The sequence below is a fragment of the Aulonocara sp. 'chitande type north' Nkhata Bay genome, linkage group LG3 (assembly GCF_057382095.1).
Source record: "Aulonocara sp. 'chitande type north' Nkhata Bay isolate Kocher_YH1m ecotype deep benthic linkage group LG3, A_spYH_male_GT1.1, whole genome shotgun sequence".
NCBI lineage: Eukaryota > Metazoa > Chordata > Actinopteri > Cichliformes > Cichlidae > Aulonocara > Aulonocara sp. 'chitande type north' Nkhata Bay.
Window position 1 is genome coordinate 2,746,714 of NC_141346.1, and position 18,911 is coordinate 2,765,624.

General features: G+C 46.6%; 1 protein-coding gene across 1 annotated transcript; it reads left to right on the top strand.

Moving 5' to 3' along the window:
• Positions 1–146: 146 nt before the first annotated feature.
• On the top strand, positions 147–18,649 carry LOC147333489 (phosphatidylinositol 4,5-bisphosphate 3-kinase catalytic subunit alpha isoform). Its single transcript, XM_086267937.1, has 28 exons — positions 147–416; positions 3,581–3,704; positions 3,936–4,039; positions 4,117–4,279; positions 4,345–4,554; positions 7,847–7,914; positions 7,999–8,127; positions 8,207–8,260; positions 8,437–8,546; positions 8,626–8,767; positions 9,055–9,140; positions 9,242–9,347; positions 10,108–10,260; positions 10,341–10,472; positions 11,782–11,906; positions 12,219–12,300; positions 12,390–12,554; positions 12,721–12,824; positions 12,910–13,009; positions 13,408–13,479; positions 13,564–13,670; positions 13,950–14,071; positions 14,155–14,233; positions 14,305–14,475; positions 14,551–14,668; positions 14,744–14,895; positions 14,970–15,118; positions 16,429–18,649. The coding sequence occupies exons 2-28, from the start codon at positions 3,620–3,622 to the stop codon at positions 16,551–16,553; spliced, it is 3,213 nt and encodes a 1,070-aa protein (XP_086124063.1). The 5' UTR covers positions 147–416; positions 3,581–3,619; the 3' UTR covers positions 16,554–18,649.
• The last annotated feature ends 262 nt before the right edge of the window (positions 18,650–18,911 follow it).

An 18,911-nucleotide genomic window follows, 5' to 3' on the forward strand; every position in this document is an offset into this window, starting at 1 on the left:
TCACAGCTTGCGCCTCTCCTCTAAAGCTGACCTTTGACCTGCAGCTCAGCAGTCAGCTCCTCCTCCCTGTGAAGCTGCTGGCCCTTTAAGAGAGGAAGAGCACAGGATGAGCCCCCCCCTCACACACACACACACACACACACACACACACCCTCCTCCTCCTCAGCTGCACATTGTTCTGTGGCTCCGGGAGAAGCCACTTCCTCCTGCTGCTGCTGCTGCTCAGCCCGCTGCAAACGGACAGACAGACAGTTTCAGTGCCTCCGACGGAGAGACGGCGTCTGTCTGTGTGTCCGACGGGATCAGCTGAGGGGGGCGGACACGCGAGCACAGACAAAGACTCGCAGACAGACGAACAGACTGGACGAATGGACTGACAGGATGCGGCACCGCTGGACCCTCGGGCTCGCCCCCAGGTAGGAACAAAGACTCTCCTCCTTTTTTCATGGATGCTCCTGCTCCTGTTGTCATGGTAACCATTTCCCAGTCTGAGGTCACGGAGAGGAGGAGGGCCGGTTTGTTACATCAGCCGGCGCTTCCTGTTTTTACCTGCGTGATGTCATCAGACGTCTGCGGGTCACGTGACTGTAGAGCTTTTGTTTGTTTCAGCTGCAGCTGAGATTTTCACAATAAACAAACAGTATAATCAGCTTCCTGCTGACAGAAGCCTCGTGATCGATGAACGTCCACACTTACATGATAAAGCATCCTGACTCATTTACAGCTTTTAATCTTTTTAGAACTTTATTGTGAAAATTCCTCAAACCTGTTTGTAAAATATAAAAAAATGTTTATTTTATTCTGAAATCAGACATCACTGTGGAACAACAACAGCAGAGTTCTTGTTCAGATTGTTAAAACCTGTTTACACCTGTCTGAGGTTCTCTGTTTAGACCTGTGGTTGGGGTGGACGTAGCTCTCTCTGAGGTTCTCTGAGGTTCTCTGAGGTTCTCTGGGGTTCTCTGGGGTTCTCTGAGGTTCTCTGGGGTTCTCTGAGGTTCTCTGGGGTTCTCTGAGGTTCTCTGGGGTTCCCTCTGCATCTCTCTAAGTGCTGCTGGTTCTGTCAGAAAAGCTCTCCTGTCCGTAAGATCACAGTCTGGGATGTGTGTGTGGACCTCCTCAGGTTGGTCGTTCAGAATCTTTGGCTGGTTTGTTTTTATCCTCAGTGATACTTTGACCTCTGACCTCTCAGCGCTTCATTCATTGTCGTGTTTCTGCCCACGGTGACCTATGGGATTCAAACCAGCAGCCCTGGTTCACAGGTCACTTCCTCTGCACATGGCTGGCCTCAAACAGCTGATCAGCTCCTCCATCTTCTCCTCTGCAGGAGTCTGTGACACAGACAGTGTGAGCTCCTCACAGCAGGAGCTGACCTCTGACCTCTGACCGCCTCGTCATGCTCTGAGACTCTGAGAGAAATAACTGCTGTTGCATTAAAGCAGCCGGTCAACAGGAAAACAACCCCAGGAAGTCTGCTTCCTCACACACACACACACACACACCCCTGCTTTGTCCTGACTGTGTGTGTGTGTGTGCGTGTGTGCGTGTGCGTGTGCGTGTGTGCGTGTGCGTGCGTGTGCGCGTGCGTGTGCGCGTGCGTGTGTGTGTGTGTGTGTGTGTGCGTGTCCTATTTCCTTTGTTTGACGGCCTGGTTGGGAGAACAACAACAACAGCACATGAGGATGTCTGTGAAGGCTCTCGGTCACCCAGGGTGGCTCTTAAGTTAAATCATGGTTCTAGCTGCGCACTTGCATGAAGAGGCGGGGCCGGCAGCATCTGACCAATCTAAAAGGAGCGTTTCATGGATCACGTGACTCTTCTTTCACAGAGGTGTCACTGCTCCGCAGATGTTATCAGATGACGATTGAAGACGTCTAATCTAACAGTGAATAATCTGAGCGACCTCAAAGGGTGATTCTGTTCATCAGGACGTTTCAGTGGGAGAAACCTTTCATCATCATCATCATCAGCTGACTTCTTCAGTCTCAGCTGACTGCAGGTTTCCTTTAAACAGGACGTTTGCACAATGACTGGAACCAGCCCACTGAAGGAGCTGGGAGGTCAGCTTGTGATCGTTAATCTGCAAACTGACCACAGCTATGAGAACCATTCACAGAGAGTTGATCACACACTGACCTCACAGCGTTGCAGGATGTACTTACGTGATGACTGAGCGTGATCGAGACATTTTAACAGGGTGCACCTCTAAGACAAGCTTTCTGTGTGATCAGCTCAGTCACCTTCTGGCTTCGATCAACCTGCTGCTGGGCTCTGAACACCACACCCTGAGGTGAGAGGTGTCATGATGGTCTCGTACCACGTTACATCTGTCTTCACTTGCATCCCAGTCAGGGAAGCGTAGTTCGTAAGAGATTACAGGACAACCCCACTCTCAGCGTGGACCAAGTGTGCTTGAGCTGTGTCTTCAGTGTGTGTAGAGTCCATCGTGTCTTTGTGTCTCGCTCCCTCGTCCCTTTGTGTCTTAGTCGTGTCACTGTGTTTCCTCTGTTCCTCTCCTTGTGTCTCATCCTTGACTCCCTGTTTGTCCATCTTGTGATGTGTCAAGCCTGTGTGTCTTAAGTCTGCCTCTCAGGGTTTCCTGTTTTATTTTGACAGTCTTGCGTCCCACGTTCATTTAGTCGAATTCGTTCCAGCTGTTTTTCCGTGTGTTTCTTCCTCCTGTGTGTATACATTGTGTCATTTTCCACTGATTCCTCGTCAGTGCGTCTGCAAATCTCCAGCGGTCCCTCCTTTTGTTTCCAGGTTTCCTCGATAAATTCCAGTGATTATTTCTGTGTTGGTTTCCCCAGGCTAGGTTGTCATGGTTGTTCTTCGTTTATTTTGCCTTTAGCCATAATAAACCTCTTGCTTTTGGTTGAACCCAGCCTCCTCTGTCTGCTGCACGATCTGCAGCCATAAAGCGTCTCGTTGTCTGCTTCACTGATAAACCGTCTCCCTGTTTTCAGCGAACATCAGATCACCTGTGCTCAGCTAACACACATTAGCCCTCCCACTTTACCTGTGGACCAATACAAACGCTCCGTCAGTGAAGCTGCTCTGTTCATTCAGCATCTGTTCACTTTAGCTGAGAATCATGTGACCCAGCAGCTGTAGCACCTGTTCTTTTCCAGGTGTTCTCATATGGGCGTGGCCTGTAATGTGACACTTTCATTATGATGCATGTAACATGTTACCATAGAAACTCATACAGATTTTTAGGAGGATGCTATTTCTTCTAACTGCAGCTGTTCATAGACAAACCGTCCTCTGAACATCGTTACGGCTCGTAGGAGGACACCTGTGTCTCTGACAAACCTCCTGTTATCAAAGAGGACAAACAAACCCAAACAAAGTACAAAGGCTGGGGAGCAAAGGAGAGGGGGCGGGGCTAAAGAGGAGGCCAAGACGTGATCAAAATTAGTCTCACTTTCTTGTTTTATCAAGTCTAGTTTCAGGTTACGTGACTCCGCCCACAGGTACGGGCCTCACCCAACAGCTGCACCTGTGGAATTGTTCCAGAGTGACCTCTGACCCCTGCTGTTTGCCCTGTGCTGAGCTGCAGCTCTCTCTCTCTTCACAGGTAGCCCAGCACTGAGGTGAGGTGTGACTGTTGGTTGCCATGGTGCCCAGGCCATCGTCAGGGGAACTATGGGGGCTCCACCTGATGCCCCCCCGGATCCTGGTGGACTGCTGCCTGCCTAACGGTACAGCCACGGGCGGATGTAAGCTTGGGTGTAGCTCTGTGACGTCATAATGTCGGACAACAGATGACATCATGACGTCACAGCTTTGTTTTTAAGGCTGAACACAAGCATCACTCGTACAGGCTTACCTTCGTCCTCTTTCAGCTCACCTGTAATATTTGTGTTTCTGTTGGATTGTATTTCCGTGGCGTTTCCATGGCGTTTTCATGCTGTTTCCATGACATTCCTCAGGTATGATGGTTAGCCTGGAGTGTCTGAGGGAAACTCCTCTCATCAGTATCAAGCAGCAGCTCTTCTCCGAGGCCAGGAAGTACCCCCTGTACCACCTGCTGCAGGTATACGCTCTTAACTTTGACCCCGCCCCTTCCTTCTATCTCAGTCCAACTATAAATTCCGGTCTCCGATTGGCCAGGAGGAGTCGTGCTACATCTTTGTGGGCGTGACCCAGGAGGCTGAGAGGGAGGAGTTTTACGATGAGACGAGGCGGCTGTGCGACCTGCGCCTGTTCCACCCCATCCTTAAGGTCATCGAGCCCCTCGGCAACCGTGAGGAGAAAATCCTGAACCGTGAGATCGGTAAGGGAACGCCCCATCACATGTAATCACACTATGACCTCATAGTCAGACTCCTCCCCCCACAGGTTTCGCCATCGGGATGCCGGTCTGCGAGTTTGAGATGATGAAGGACCCGGAGGTCCAGGACTTCCGCCGTTCCATACTGAGCGTGTGCAGAGAGGCCATGGAGGAACGGGAAGGAGGGGGGGCCCACAGCCAGGCGCTCTACGTTTACCCCCCCAACGTGGAGTCCAGTCCCCAGCTGCCCCAGCACATCTATAGCAAGCTGGACAAAGGTACTCCCACACCTGCTGGGCCCAGAACCACCCTGTACCTGTCTCTCCTGTGTGAGGTGCCGTGAGGGACATTATTACTGAAACACTGTCACTACTGAAAAACCTTTCAGTTGAACAGGAAGTTGTTTCAGTTGAACAGGAAGTTGTTTCTTGACAAGGAAACTGAAGGAAAAAGTGGTAGATTTCAAACAAACCACTGCACAGATGTCTACTCAGCAACCTGCCTAAGTGAAGCAGCTGCATTACTTAACACTATATTAGCCCCAGCATAAGTCACATTTAGAATAACAGACGGGCATTATCCTGGTTATTTATTTGGCATGTGTGCTTTTTGTCTTTTTTAGCAAAGAAAATCTTAAAATCATCAATAAAACCCAAGAGAAGCTCAGCGCTCCTCCATGTAGCACAATGATGTTTACTCAAAAGTATGATGATGTGAATAATGTCTGAGACACCCAATGCAGATGATCCATGTAAAAAATTATGATGTAATTCAAATAGTGGCACATCATTAATATTTAGGGAAATCCAATTTCTTAACTTTCTTTATTAGAAATTCTGCCACAGGATTAAAGTGTGTTTCTGTAACTTCAGGTAGAAGAGGCTATTTCATAATTTTCAGTACGCTTTATCCAGTGTATATGAAACAACTACATTAGAACCATGTAACCATCCTGTTGTAACTATGAAATATTTTGTCTTTGAAGAATCTACTAATTATACTCTTATTGCATTTTTATCAAACAGCTGACATTGCCCTGGCAATAAATTTGGGAGCACTGATGAGAAATTATTGTATATCATAAACTTTTAATCAAATGAAGCCGAGGCAGCGGGACCAGTGCACTAAATGTGTTATATTCTCTTTGAGTTTAGACAATATTTTTCTGAAAGGTCCGTGTAACTGAGAATGACACCGCTATCATCCACAAATCTGTCATGAATATAATCTTTTTGTTTAACCAGTCACTCTTGAAAATTGATTTTTGATTAAGTGTTATTACCCTATGATTCCATAAGGCTGAATTATGGGGAGAAGTTGTGGGTCGCTCATTTATTGTATCCCTTCACAAGCTGAGATCTTTCTATGTCATGGGTTTTATTCCTCCACAAAAATTGGAAAATAACTGTATTAATGTTTTTTCTCAAAGATATTTTTATTGATTTAAAGCAACAAAGAAAAACAGGTACACACAGAATTGTTCAACAACAGACAAGTTTCACAGTGACTGTTTGGACTGAAATATTAGAACACAGATTAATGACACACTCACATGTCTAGTAATTGCTTACACCAGTTTACCCCCTACCCATACCACTTAGAACCCCTATCCCTCAGGCCAGGTAGGAAAAAAAAGAAAACAAAAGAAAAAACAAACAACAGAAACAAAAAACCCAAACAACAAACAAACACACACAAAAATAAAAAATACAAAAAAACCATTGCAAATACAACACAAAAATAAGACAAACACACATGACTAGAAAAAAATAAATAAATAAAATAACAACATTTTTCTGTGTTAATGCTTTTAGAGGAGATATGTAGAGAGGGACAAGGATAAATCAATTTGGAGATGCCTCCAGCTTTAGATAGGATGTTTCTGCCAAAAATAGCGAGTCTCTGGTTAACCAGTGGCTGAGTGATGTCTTTATCTCCATGATACAGTTAGAAATATTAGTGTCTTCTCTGCTAATTGGGTTTTTTAGATATTATCAGCCCTATATATTTAACTTGAGGAGTCAGAGCTTGTATGAATCGGGTTCACATTTTTTGATACTGAGAGATAAACGAGCCCAGACCTCCCTCTCCACAGCCACCTGCTCCAGCTTATCCAGGGGAACACCAAGGCGTTCCCAGGCCAGCCGAGAGATATAGGCTACGTTCACTCTGCAGGTCTTGATGCTCAATTCAGATTTTTTGATCAAATCCGATTTTTTTGTCTGCTCGTTCACACTACAAATAAAATGCGACAGCAAACGCGCTCTAGTGTGAACGCTCAAAGCGGCCGCATGCGCAAAAGAAGACGTCACACACAACGCGCTCTGTTTAGACCCAGAGCAACAGTATTGTTTGACTGATGGCCTTAATATAAAGACTTCGGACTTTACGTTTCCCAAGTTTTGCTTTAAGTTATTTTGTTATTTACATAATAATGTAAATAACCTAATAATGATCCTTATTGCTGTTTTAGAGGAGCGGTGCTTCAAAGGATAGCTGCAGATTTCTGTCAGAATCTGCAGATTATACAGAACAAATAAAATGTTCACGTTTCTCCAACGTTGTCTTCCCAACAGTTTCACTGACATCTACACTGGATGGACAGGAAGCGTTCGCGATGTCTTCTCTGGCGCTGATAATTGGCGTCTGTCTTGTGTCAGTGACGTAAAAGACGGATTTAATGCGACATGACCGTCAAACAGCAGTCGCTTTCTGAGACATCGGATATGTATCGGATTCAGCACCACATACGACGGTGACCCAGATCGGATTTGATGCGCTTTCGCCTGCAGTGTGAACGTAGCCATAATCTCTCCAGCATGTCCTGGGTCTGCCCCGGGGCCTCCTCCCGGTGGGACATGCCTGGAACACCTCACCCAGGGGGCATCCTTGTCAGATGCCCGAACCACCTCAGCTGCCTCCTTTCAATGTGGAGCAGCTGCTCTACTCTGAGCCCCTCCCGGATGGCAGAACTTCTCACCCTATCTCTAAGGGAGGGGCCAGCCACCCTTCGGAGGAAGCTCATTTCTGCCGCTTGTATCCGCGATCTCGTTCTTTCGGTCACTACCCACAGCTCGTGGCCATAGGTGAGGGTAGGGAGGAGAAGCTTTAGAGAAGCTTTAGTTTTCTCTACCTCGCATTTATCTTTCAAAAAATAGATGTATCATCTGTGAATTGACTTATTTTGAAGTCTTTATTAAAAATTGATATTCCTTGTATGTCATGTTAACAACTGAGTTGCCAATATAAAAAGCTTAGGGGAAACAGGACATGCTTGCCGAATTCCCTGTTGCACCTTGAATCCATTTAAAGAAGCTACAGTATTGTTAAGTAATGCATCTGCTTCACTTAGGCTACAAACACAGCCGCCCCCACCCCCAGGTCCTGGACCAGTACCGGTCTGTGAGTCGTTTGGGTCGCAAGAGTCGAGGCTTTCAGGGTTTTTATCGTTTTTATATCGTTTATATTGTTAGCTCGGTTTCCCTGGGTCTTTTCCCGATGTTATGAATAAATCTGTTTTTTGGTAGCGGTACTGTATACCTGTCTGACTTGCTGTACCTGTCTGTGCAGGGCGCCTGATTGTGACCATCTGGGTGATCGTGTCTCCATCAAACTCCAAACAGAAGTACACCTTGAAGGTAAACCTGGACACTGAGCTGGTTCCTGAAACAATCAGAACAGGAAGTGAGGTAGTCACCAGGTGTGTGTGTGTGTGTGTGCAGGTTAGTCACGACAGTTTACCTGAGCAGCTGATCGCCGAGTCCATCAGGAAGAAAAGCCGATCGATGCACCTTTCACCTCAGCAGCTCCGCCTCTGCGTTCAGGAGTACCAGGGCCAGTACATCCTTAAGGTACGCCTGTCTGTCTGTGTCTACCTGTCTGGCCCCACACCTGACGACTCACCTGTCTCCCTCCCTGTGTGCCTCTCAGGTGTGTGGCTGCGATGAGTACCTGCTGGAGAAGTTTCCTCTCAGTCAGTATAAGGTAACAGCTGATCCTGTGGCTTCACTGCACCTGTCACAGTTTGTCCTACACCTGACCTACCTGCTGCCCATAGTTCACATTAATGTCACGTACAGGACAGGTGAGACTGTCCAACGTGAGCTTAAAGTGTCATCCAGGATTAGGTGATCTTCAGTTCCTCACCTGTGTGTCTGCAGTACATCCGCTCCTGCATCATCGTGGGACGTCTTCCTCACCTGATGCTCGTGTCCAAAGACAGCCTCTACTCTCAGCTTCCCGCCTCAGGCTTCGTCACGCCTTCCTACAGGTATGGCCGTCACAGGTGTCACACCTGCAGGTATCACAGGACACAGGACAGGAGGTGACTTGAGCTGTGTGTGTTTCAGCCGTCGGACTCCTCAGCCGTCTCCCTGTCCAGGAGGAGGCGACGGTTCTCCTCCTCGCTCCTTGTGGGCCTTCAACACTCTGCTGAGAGTCCGGCTGCTCTGCGCCACGTACGTGAACGTGAACATCAGAGACATCGATAAGGTGAGTCGGTACTCGCTGCCTGGACCTGCCGCATCACATGTGGGGTCTAACAGGTGTTATCATGATCAAGCATCAGCCCTGACTCCAGTAATTATTACGTGCTTTGAGAAGCTTTAATGTTCAAAGAAGGACTCACAGGGTCGTAGCAGGAGGAGACCCAGGACTCTGCAGAGGTTCTGAGCACTGGGGGCCGGTTCACTGGACTGGATTAGATGTCTGGATGTTTGGGTGGATGGTTGGATCAGTCCCACCAAAACATCAGATAGGATTTTGTTGTGTGTGTGTAGATCTATGTGAGGACAGGGATCTATCACGGAGGAGAGCCGCTCTGTGACAACGTCAACACCCAGAGAGTGCCCTGCTCCAACCCCAGGTACGACACACCCAAACACACACGTTAAAACATCGGCCCCCCTCCTGTCGCTCCTTTTACCTGCCTGTCTGTTCAGCTAACTCTTACCTGTCTGTCTTCAGGTGGAATGAGTGGCTGACCTATGACATCTACCTGGCTGACCTCCCTCGTTCAGCCAGACTCTGCCTGTCTATCTGCTCTGTGAAGGGAAGGAAAGGAGCTAAGGAGGTAGGAAAGAAGGGAGTACAGGTGATCTGTGTAGTAAGACTGCTGGTTGAACCTGTCTCAGGTCGTTTCTCAGTACTCAAGTACGCAAGTCCGTACTCGTCCCACTCGTGCTTCTGAAGTTCCCACGGGAATCTGGAGTTCCTGAGAACTGGAGGACGCGGCGATCGTTCTAATGTTGGAACGGGCGTGTACTTGATGACATCACAGCTCAGCTCCATTGTTTCCACTGTCACCACCCTTTAATTTAACTGTGATTGATATGTGCAATGGAAATTACACATGACATAAAAAACTGCACAAAGTAATAGATTTCTTTAAGGAAAAAATCTTTTTAAAGTATTTTGCAAAATGCCCTTTTACATATCATCTGCTTCACAGTCAGATGTGAACAGCTAAAAGCAGTACACATGTATGCACAGTTCATGCCTCTTATTCAATAGAAACAAAGAGGTTAGAAAGCTTTTATTTTATTTTAGTAGATACTAAAACCTACCACAGACAGCTGCTGGGGTTTGGAAGAGAACTGAACTAATACTCCAAATATAATCAGATCATTGTTGGAGCAGCCGTCAGGATCTCCTCGTATCAACATGCTGTTTTTGTTTCCTCCTGGATTTAATTTTTTTTATTGTTAGATTCAATTCAGAGTCAGCTGTTTAAATAAGAACAGCACATTTTACATCAGGTGAAATGACCATCGATGCATGCTCGATAGAAGGGGAGGAGCCAAGACACATCCTCTGTCTCACCTGTCTCACAGGAGCACTGCCCTCTGGCCTGGGGGAATGTAAACCTGTTTGACTACAAGGACATCCTGGTCTGTGGTAAGGTGGCTCTCAGCCTGTGGCCTGTTCCCCATGGCCTAGAGGACCTGCTCAACCCCATTGGAGTCGCGGGTTCAAATCCCAACAAGGTACCCAACAAGTTCTCTCAGACAGTAGAAATGTGTCTGATCCTGAAGTAAGTATTTAATGATGGTGTTGTGGTCTGCAGGAGACCCCCTGCGTGGAGCTGGAGTTCTCCTGGTTCAATCAGATCGTTGTTTTTCCTGACGAGCAGCAGATTGAAGAGCACGCCAACTGGACCATCAGCAGAGAACTGGGCTACAACTACTGCCACGGCCTGGTAACTACAACATTAAAAACTCCCTCTCTGCCCCCCGAGGTTTGGTGTGTGTGTGAAATCCTCAGACCACGTCCTCTAAAGAGGTCCTATACAAAGATCCTCTACAGAGGTCTTCTACCAGAGGTCTTCTACCAGAGGTCCTCTACAGAGGTCTTCTACCAGAGGTCTTCTACCAGAGGTCCTCTACAGAGGTCTTCTACCAGAGGTCTTCTACCAGAGGTCTTCTACCAGAGGTCTTCTACCAGAGATCCTCTACAGAGGTCCTCTACAAAGATCCTCTAAAGAGGTCCACTACCAGAGGTAGTCCTCTACAGAGGTCCTCTACAAAGATCCTCTACAGAGGTCCTCTACAAAGATCCTCTACAGAGATCCTCTACAGAGGTCTTCTACCAGAGGTCTTCTACCAGAGGTCCTCTACAGAGGTCCTCTACAGAGGTCCTCTACAAAGATCCTCTAAAGAGGTCCACTACCAGAGGTAGTCCTCTACCAGAGGTCCTCTACAAAGATCCTCTAAAAAGGTCCACTACCAGAGGTAGTCCTCTACAGAGGTCCTCTACAAAGATCCTCTACAGAGGTCCTCTACAAAGATCCTCTACAGAGATCCTCTACAGAGGTCTTCTACCAGAGGTCCTCTACAAAGATCCTCTACAGAGGTCCTCTACAAAGATCCTGTACAGGGGTCCTCTACCAGAGGTCCTCTACAAAGATCCTGTACAGGGGTCCTCTACCAGAGGTCCTCTACAAAGATCCTCTACCAGAGGTCCTCTACAGAGGTCCTCTACAGAGGTCCTCTACAAAGATCCTCTAAAGAGGTCCACTACCAGAGGTGGTCCTCTACATAGATCCTCTACAGAGGTCCTCTACCAGAGGTGGTCCTCTACATAGATCCTCTACAGAGGTCCTCTACAAAGATCCTCTACCAGAGGTCCTCTACAAAGATCCTCTACCAGAGGTCCTCTACAAAGATCCTCTATCTATCGGTAGTGGTTTCCTGTGTGCTCTCCTTCCATTAACAGTGCTCTTCTTCGGGGTCTTCCTCAAAGTGAACACAGTTGCTTTCCAGCTGTACTCCAGCTGTTTTGCCTTTGGCTTCTTTTTGCCTCTTTGGGAATTGTGGTGTAATCTTTATAGGTTTCATCTCGACCGAAGAGCAGCAGCAGTCCTGTGCAGTTTGTGTTTCCGATGTTGTTGTGTGTTTTAGTTTGTCAGTGTTTACCTGTGACTCAGATCCAAATACAGAAGACTCAGCAATTGCCTCAGACTACCTGTCTCTCACCTGTCTCTCACCCATCTCTCACCTCTCCCTCAGAGCAGCCGTTTGGCCTGTGACAGCAGTGTTTCGTCAGGCGATGCCGAGCAGCTTCGCTCTCTCTGCTCCAGAGATCCGCTGTACGAGCTCTCGGAGCAGGAGAAGGACTTCCTCTGGAGACACAGGTGAGAATCAATGTAATGGAGTGAACACCCTGCAGGTGTATTTTTGGAGGCATGTCCTCTGAACGCTGTGACGTTCTGAACCCACAGTTAAACCTCTGATCCAGGTACATTTGAACAGGTTTAAATAGTCCCAGATTTACCTAACGTGATCTTTGACACAGAAACTTTCTGGACCTTTCTGTCTGTCTGATTTTAGATGTCTGGCAGCTTCACGTGACTCTCTCTGTTTGTGCATGTTCCTGTCCACCGGCCTTGTCTACCTGTCTCTCCCCATTTGTCTACCTGTGTCTCTGCCTGTCTGTATCTCTGCAGACATTACTGTGTAAACATCCCAGAGTCTCTCCCTAAGCTGCTTCTTTCTGTCAAATGGAACTCCAGAGACGAAGTTTCTCAGGTACCGAACTTCCCATCACAGTCAGGGACAAATGCTTCAAACCCTCACTTTGACTCACCTGTCTCTCTGTCACCTGTCCCCTCCCTCAGATGTACTGTCTGTTGAAGGAGTGGCCTCTGATGGAGCCCGAGTCGGCTCTCGAGTTGTTGGACTGTAACTTTCCCGACCCAATGGTCCGAGAGTTTGCGCTGCGCTGCCTCGTGCAGGGCCTGACGGATGACAAGCTGTCGCAGTACCTGTTGCAACTTGTACAGGTGCGTGTGGTAATGGTAAATGGTAAAGGGTCTGCACACCTGCTGCTGTGTGCCTCACACAGTCCTCTGCAGCACACTGCAGACACACCTGGACTCCTCACCTGTCTGTGTACTGTCACATACATACACTTATCTTTCGTCTTTTGTCTCATGGTCTTTTCTGCAGGTGTTGAAGTATGAGATGTACCTGGACAATCCTCTGGCCCGTTTCCTGATAAAGAAAGCTCTGACCAATCAGAGGATAGGGCACTTCTTCTTCTGGCACCTGAAGTGAGTGCAAATGTCCTGGTGTTTACCTGAGGGATCTAACACGTCTGTTTGGTCATTTTTAATCTAACAGGAAGTGTTCTCACAGGTCAGAGATGCACAACAAGACGGTTTCCCGACGCTTCGGTCTGCTGCTGGAAGCTTTCTGCAGAGCCTGCGGGATGTACCTGAAGCACCTGAACAGACAGGTGAGCCCTGACACACCTGGTCTTCTGAGTCCAGTTCAACATGAGCTCCTTATCTAGTTTTTCTTAACCTAAGACCATCACCACACAACAAAAGTGTGTCTCAGCCCAGGATTTATCAGTCTACCTGTGAGATAGTTCACAGGAACCAGGAAGCCTTGGAAGACCAATCAGAAGCATGGACACATACTCACAGGAAGTATCATGCTGGAAAAATATTAGGTGGTTAAACACAGAATAGAGCGTGAAAATAACACAGAGCAGCAGAGTGAAACAGCAGTGTCAGTGATTAACGAAGCTTCTCTCACCTGGTCGTTTGTATAACTGAGCTACTAACACACCTGTGTGTGTGTGTGTGTGTGTGTGTGTGTGTGTGTGTGTGTGTGTGTGTGTGTGTGCAGGTAGAGGCCATGGATAAACTGGTGAATCTGACCGACACACTGAAGCAGGAGAAGAAGGACGAGACTCAGAAAGTATGAAAACAAACAAAGCAACTTAAATCTGACTTGTGATTGGCTGACGGTGACGTGTGTTTCTGTACTGCGATTGGTTGTCAGACTCAGATGAAGTTTCTGGTTGAGCACATGTCTCGTCCAGATTACATGGAAGCTCTGCAGGGATTCGTCTCTCCACTGAATCCAGTTCACCAGCTGGGAAATCTCAGGTAGGCATAACTGGTTAAATAACTGCATGACTTCCTACCTGACCGATCATTGCATGACCAGATCTTTTAGTGTGTGTGACTATGACTAAGATCAGTGTGGATATTTATAGCTCTTGGTAGTGAAATGTGGGGTTTTCTAAATATAAAAGTGATTCATCTGCATATTGACCGACTTTAAGTGTTTTATTCTTTAAAGAGCTTCCTGACTGCATCAGCGTGTTTTCAGGCTTGAAAAACAACAAAGTAAAACAATGTTTAAAAAGTGTCGTGTGCTTTTAGGCTGGAGGAGTGTAGGATCATGTCCTCGGCAAAGCGCCCCCTGTGGCTGAACTGGGAAAACCCTGACATCATGTCCGAGCTTCTCTTCACCAACAACGAGATCATCTTCAAGAACGGAGATGGTAACGAGTTTGGCGCTAACTGTATTACTGCTGTTTACAGCTGTGCCAGGGCACTGTGGGTAACGTAGTGTGTTCTGTTACAGACCTGCGTCAGGATATGCTAACGTTGCAGATTATTAAAATCATGGAGAACATCTGGCAGAACCAGGGTCTGGACCTGCGGTGAGAGCCCGTGACATTAGCTGTGACATCACACCGACACCTGGCTAACGGAGCGTGTGTTTGTGTATTAGCATGTTGCCCTATGGATGCCTCTCCATCGGTGACTGCGTGGGTCTGATCGAGGTTGTGAAGAACAGCTTCACCATCATGCAGATTCAGTGCAAGGGAGGCCTGAAGGGGGCGCTGCAGTTCAACTCCAACACGCTGCATCACTGGATCAAAGACAAGAACCGCGGCGAAGCGTGAGCACACCCCTCTGCACACATGTTTGCATGAACACCTGTCTGCCCTCTGCTCACTTCCTGTCTGTCCCACAGGTACGATCGGGCCATCGACCTGTTCACGCGCTCATGTGCTGGTTACTGCGTTGCCACGTTCATCCTGGGAATCGGAGACCGCCACAACTCCAACATTATGGTGAAAGAGAATGGACAGGTGAGCCTCTGACCCCACGCCCTGACAGCTCTTCCTGGGACTGCAGCCGCCTAACTCTTTGTCTGCCTCCTCCAGCTGTTCCACATTGACTTTGGTCACTTCCTGGATCACAAGAAGAAGAAATTTGGCTACAAGAGGGAGCGTGTACCCTTTGTCCTTACTCAGGACTTCCTCATCGTCATTAGTAAAGGCATCCAGGAATCCACCAAGACCAAGGAGTTCGAGAGGTGCCCTGTCCCTCCTCTTTGCACCTCCTCCTGTCTCCCTCTGAGCCCGCCTCACTCTCTGTCTACCTGTTTAGGTTCCAGGAGATGTGCTACAAAGCATACCTCGCCATCCGTCAGCACGCCAGCCTCTTCATCAATCTCTTCTCCCTTATGCTGGGTTGCGGGATGCCTGAACTGCAGAGCTTTGATGACATTGCCTACCTGAGGAAAACCCTGGCCCTGGGTAAGACTGGAGTGACGGACGGGCAGGAGACAGGTGGTATTATGATGCTGTAGATGTCTAGAACTCCACCAATCCATGGTGGCAGCAGAGTGCCTGTTCTAAGCAACCATCTCCTGTCCATCACAGGGACAGTTCAGTACTTGGAACTGTCTGTAACCCGTCTGTCTCTAAGCCATCTGTCATAGACCGGCCTGTCTAAGGTCATATCCCAATTCATGGGTTGGATCCTCCTGAGGACCCGGCCTTCGTGGTCTACGTGGGCCGGGTCCTCAGAAGGTTGGGTAGGCCGGAAGTAAACGGCTGTGGAATTGAACGGTCTAGCCTTCAGATTAGCATCACCGCTGTCTTGGTGGAGTTTAATAAACTCGGCGTAAATTCTCGACCATCTCACACTTCTGTTTAATCAGTTTTCTGTTTGACGTTTATTCAGCTGTGTGAAAACCACCCAGGGGATTAATTAAGTTTTATTTTATCTAATCTAATCTAATAACTTTAATCTCAGCCAAACCGATTGACTCACGAACAAATAAAACACTGAAAAAGCCCAACAATAACATTTTTAGGTTGTCTAAATGACTCTTATATTACATTTAACCTGAGTAGCGAAAGTCCGCGGTGATCTGAAAATGATGTGCCGGGAGTTGTGTCGTTCTCGGCGGCTTCAGTGACCCTCGAGCTCTCAGCTAGCTGTCGAGCTGGTGGGTAGCAGACGTCTCCAAAAACGTCGAAGCACTTTTGCAAATATGCGATATCTTGATAAACTGAGCAGATATTAGAAGTTTACACGCCCACATTCTCGCCTGAAAATATTTTAAAAGTTTATTTTTTGGGGGGTCCTTTGTCCCTCTTTGGGGGGGGAAACTCCCACTAGGTTTAAATCTGGGACTCCCCACCATTTGACCCTAGAACTGAAGAAGCTTCTCAAATGAGAGGTGAATCATCTTCAAGCAACTTAAACAAGTCCAGACGCTTTTCTTTCCAAGCTCCTTAGATTAATACCAGTAATTTTAAAACTTAGTAGCTGCCGCCATTGCCGGAAACTGGAGTTTGGCTGGGCCACGCTATGATTTCTGGGATATGGTGGGCCACGATGGACACACCTGACCCATCCTTCAAATTCGGGTAAAAGGAGGCCACACTTGTCGGCTGCATTCAGAGGAGTCTACGAATTTGGACAGCCTTCGGCGCGTCGCTGTGACGTAATCGGTCTACAAATGTGTCCTCAGGAGGATGCAGCCCATGAATTTGGACACGACCTGTAAGTCTTTTCTTTAACCAGTCTGTCTCTAACCCATTTGTCTGTCATTCAGAGAAGAGCCAGCAGGAGGCACTGGAGTACTTCACCAAGCAGATGAACGACGCTCACCACGGCGGCTGGAGCACGAAGATGGACTGGATCTTTCACACCATAAGACACATGCCCAATGAGCACTGACACACACCTACCCACACTGGTGTGTTTGTTTACTGCACTACTGTGATGATTATGATACTAATGATGATGATGATGATGACGACAGACTCGTCATCTGATGTCATAGATTTTCTTTAGAGGTTTTTTGTCCTTGTGTCTTTTGGACGGTTGTCATAGAAATATGAATCTCAGGGTCAAAGGTCAGTGGGGTTTTGATGATGCCAAAGGCAGGCTGGGAAAAAATGACGATGCTGATGATGAAGGTGACGTCACAAAAGTCTTCCAATCGGTGCTACTGTTAGCTTGTTAGCTGCTGTACTTTTCAAAAACAGTCAAACTTTATTGAGTGAAATTTTATTGACAAGCAGCTGTAACTTCATAAAATGTTATTTTTGAGTGACATAACTTTATTGAAACCAGCAAAGTGAACACTGTGGTCACTGTGAGAGCAATAAAACTTCCAATAACCAATCAATATTTAGATTATGACAATCAGTTCTGACCAGTAGGAAGGCAGAGCTGACCAGCTGTGGGCGGAGTCATTGTGATGATGCAGTCTAGAGACTTAAGATACCTTCAGAGTTTATTGGAAGTATCTTTTGGAGTATTTTGTTGATTTGAACCCACTTAAACAGATTTTTACGATCAGCATATCATCCTCGTTAATCAGGGATCAAAGTACTCGACAATCTGAACCAATCAGCTGCTGCCGTTAGCCCTTAGCTAGTCTACTTAGCATTGTTAGCTGTTGGCTCATGAGTCATGCTGAGATAGTTAGCATTAGCCTGTTAGCTATTAGATAGCTGAGTTGTTGCACTGGATAAAGGAACTGTGGGTAGGTTTAGTTACCATAGTGAAAACCCCGTCCCTCTAATCTCATTGGCTGCCAGTTCCTAGGGCAGGGCTACATTCAAATAGTTTTATGTGAAGGTTTTTTCCTGTTCAGGTGAGAGATCAAAGCCCCGCCCCCTGCTGCATGCTAATCATTCATTGCTGACATCATCGACTGTGATGGTTACTATAGTGACTGATAACACACGGGGAGATGTGATGTGTTTGTTTCCATGTGATCAGTATTGATTGTTTTCTGATGTATTAATGATTTTTAACTAATTGGTTTCTTCATGTATTGATTTGTGATGTTATTGATTCTTCTTGACCCTCTGACATAAGAGAGCAGGTCACCTGAAGGGCGGAGCCTGATGTTATAACACCATGCCCAGGTGTTAAAGCACTTATTGATCAGTGTTATTATGGATTATTGTTGTTTTGTTGTTTCAAAATAAAAGTTTAACTGGTGTGTGTGTGTGTGTGTGTGTGTGTGTGTGTGTGTGTGTGTGTATGTGTGTGTGTGCTTTACTCACCTGAGACATGTTCAGTTCCTCTGACGTCCAGCAGGTGCTGCTGTGACCTTTGAGTCCTAACTGCTCTTTTTTTAAAATGAAATAAATAAAACTAAAATAATAAGATATTTCACCGTATTTCAAGGAAAATAAATGCAAATAACTCTGGGTATTAATCAATCCATGATATATGACATCTTTTTTTTCCAAGCTCCTTAGACAGCATTTGACACTGTTGACCACACAATCCTATTAAATTAGGGGTCCCCAATCCCAGTCCATGAGGGCCGGTGTCCCTGCAGGTTTAAGATGTGTCCTTGATCCATCACAGCTGATTTAAATAGATAAATAACTGTCTTGTCTCCAGAGGCCTGGTAATGAACTAATCATGTGATTCAGGTGTGTTGACCCAGGGTGAGATCTAAAACCTGCAGGGACACCGGCCCTCGTGGACTGGGATTGGGGACCCCTGTATTAAACCATCTAAAGACGTGTTGGGTTTGCACTTGTACAAACGTATATATGTATTTTATGTTCACATATGTGTGCTTGTGTGTGAATGTGTACACTCTTGTATATGTATGTGCATATTTGCATGTACACATATATTTTTACAAACATATGGGATGTCACAATGTTTTCTATTTTTTCATCTTTCATCTATTTTAATTCTTTTTATTTGATTATGCTATCCTTCTGTTCAGCACTTTGGCGGACACTTGATGCTCTTTAAATGTTCTTTATAAATAAAGATCACTTGACTTGAGAAGCATACATTAATGCAGAGAAGTGTATTTTCGTTTATCGTTTTTTTAATGTATTGATTGTGCATTGTTGGTCCTCCATATATTAATAAATATAATTTTGTAGTTTATGCACTATGGGTCCGCCATAATATTTATATATCACTTATTATTATTTTTAATGAAGTCAATTATCCCGCGTTGATCCTCCATACTTATGGACATAATGTTTCGCTTTTATAACCTTTCGTGAAAGTGCGATTAGTGACCATTATCAAATTTGTCCCTTCGCG

Excerpts from the sequence above, each read along its gene's own strand:
- LOC147333489 (XM_086267937.1), top strand. The coding sequence starts at position 3,620 with ATGGTGCCCAGGCCATCGTCAGGGGAACTATGGGGGCTCCACCTGATG. Across the intron at positions 12,555-12,720 it reads ACCTGTTGCAACTTGTACAG|GTGTTGAAGTATGAGATGTA; the intron begins GTGCGTGTGGTA and ends TCTTTTCTGCAG. Across the intron at positions 14,234-14,304 it reads AACCAGGGTCTGGACCTGCG|CATGTTGCCCTATGGATGCC; the intron begins GTGAGAGCCCGT and ends TTTGTGTATTAG.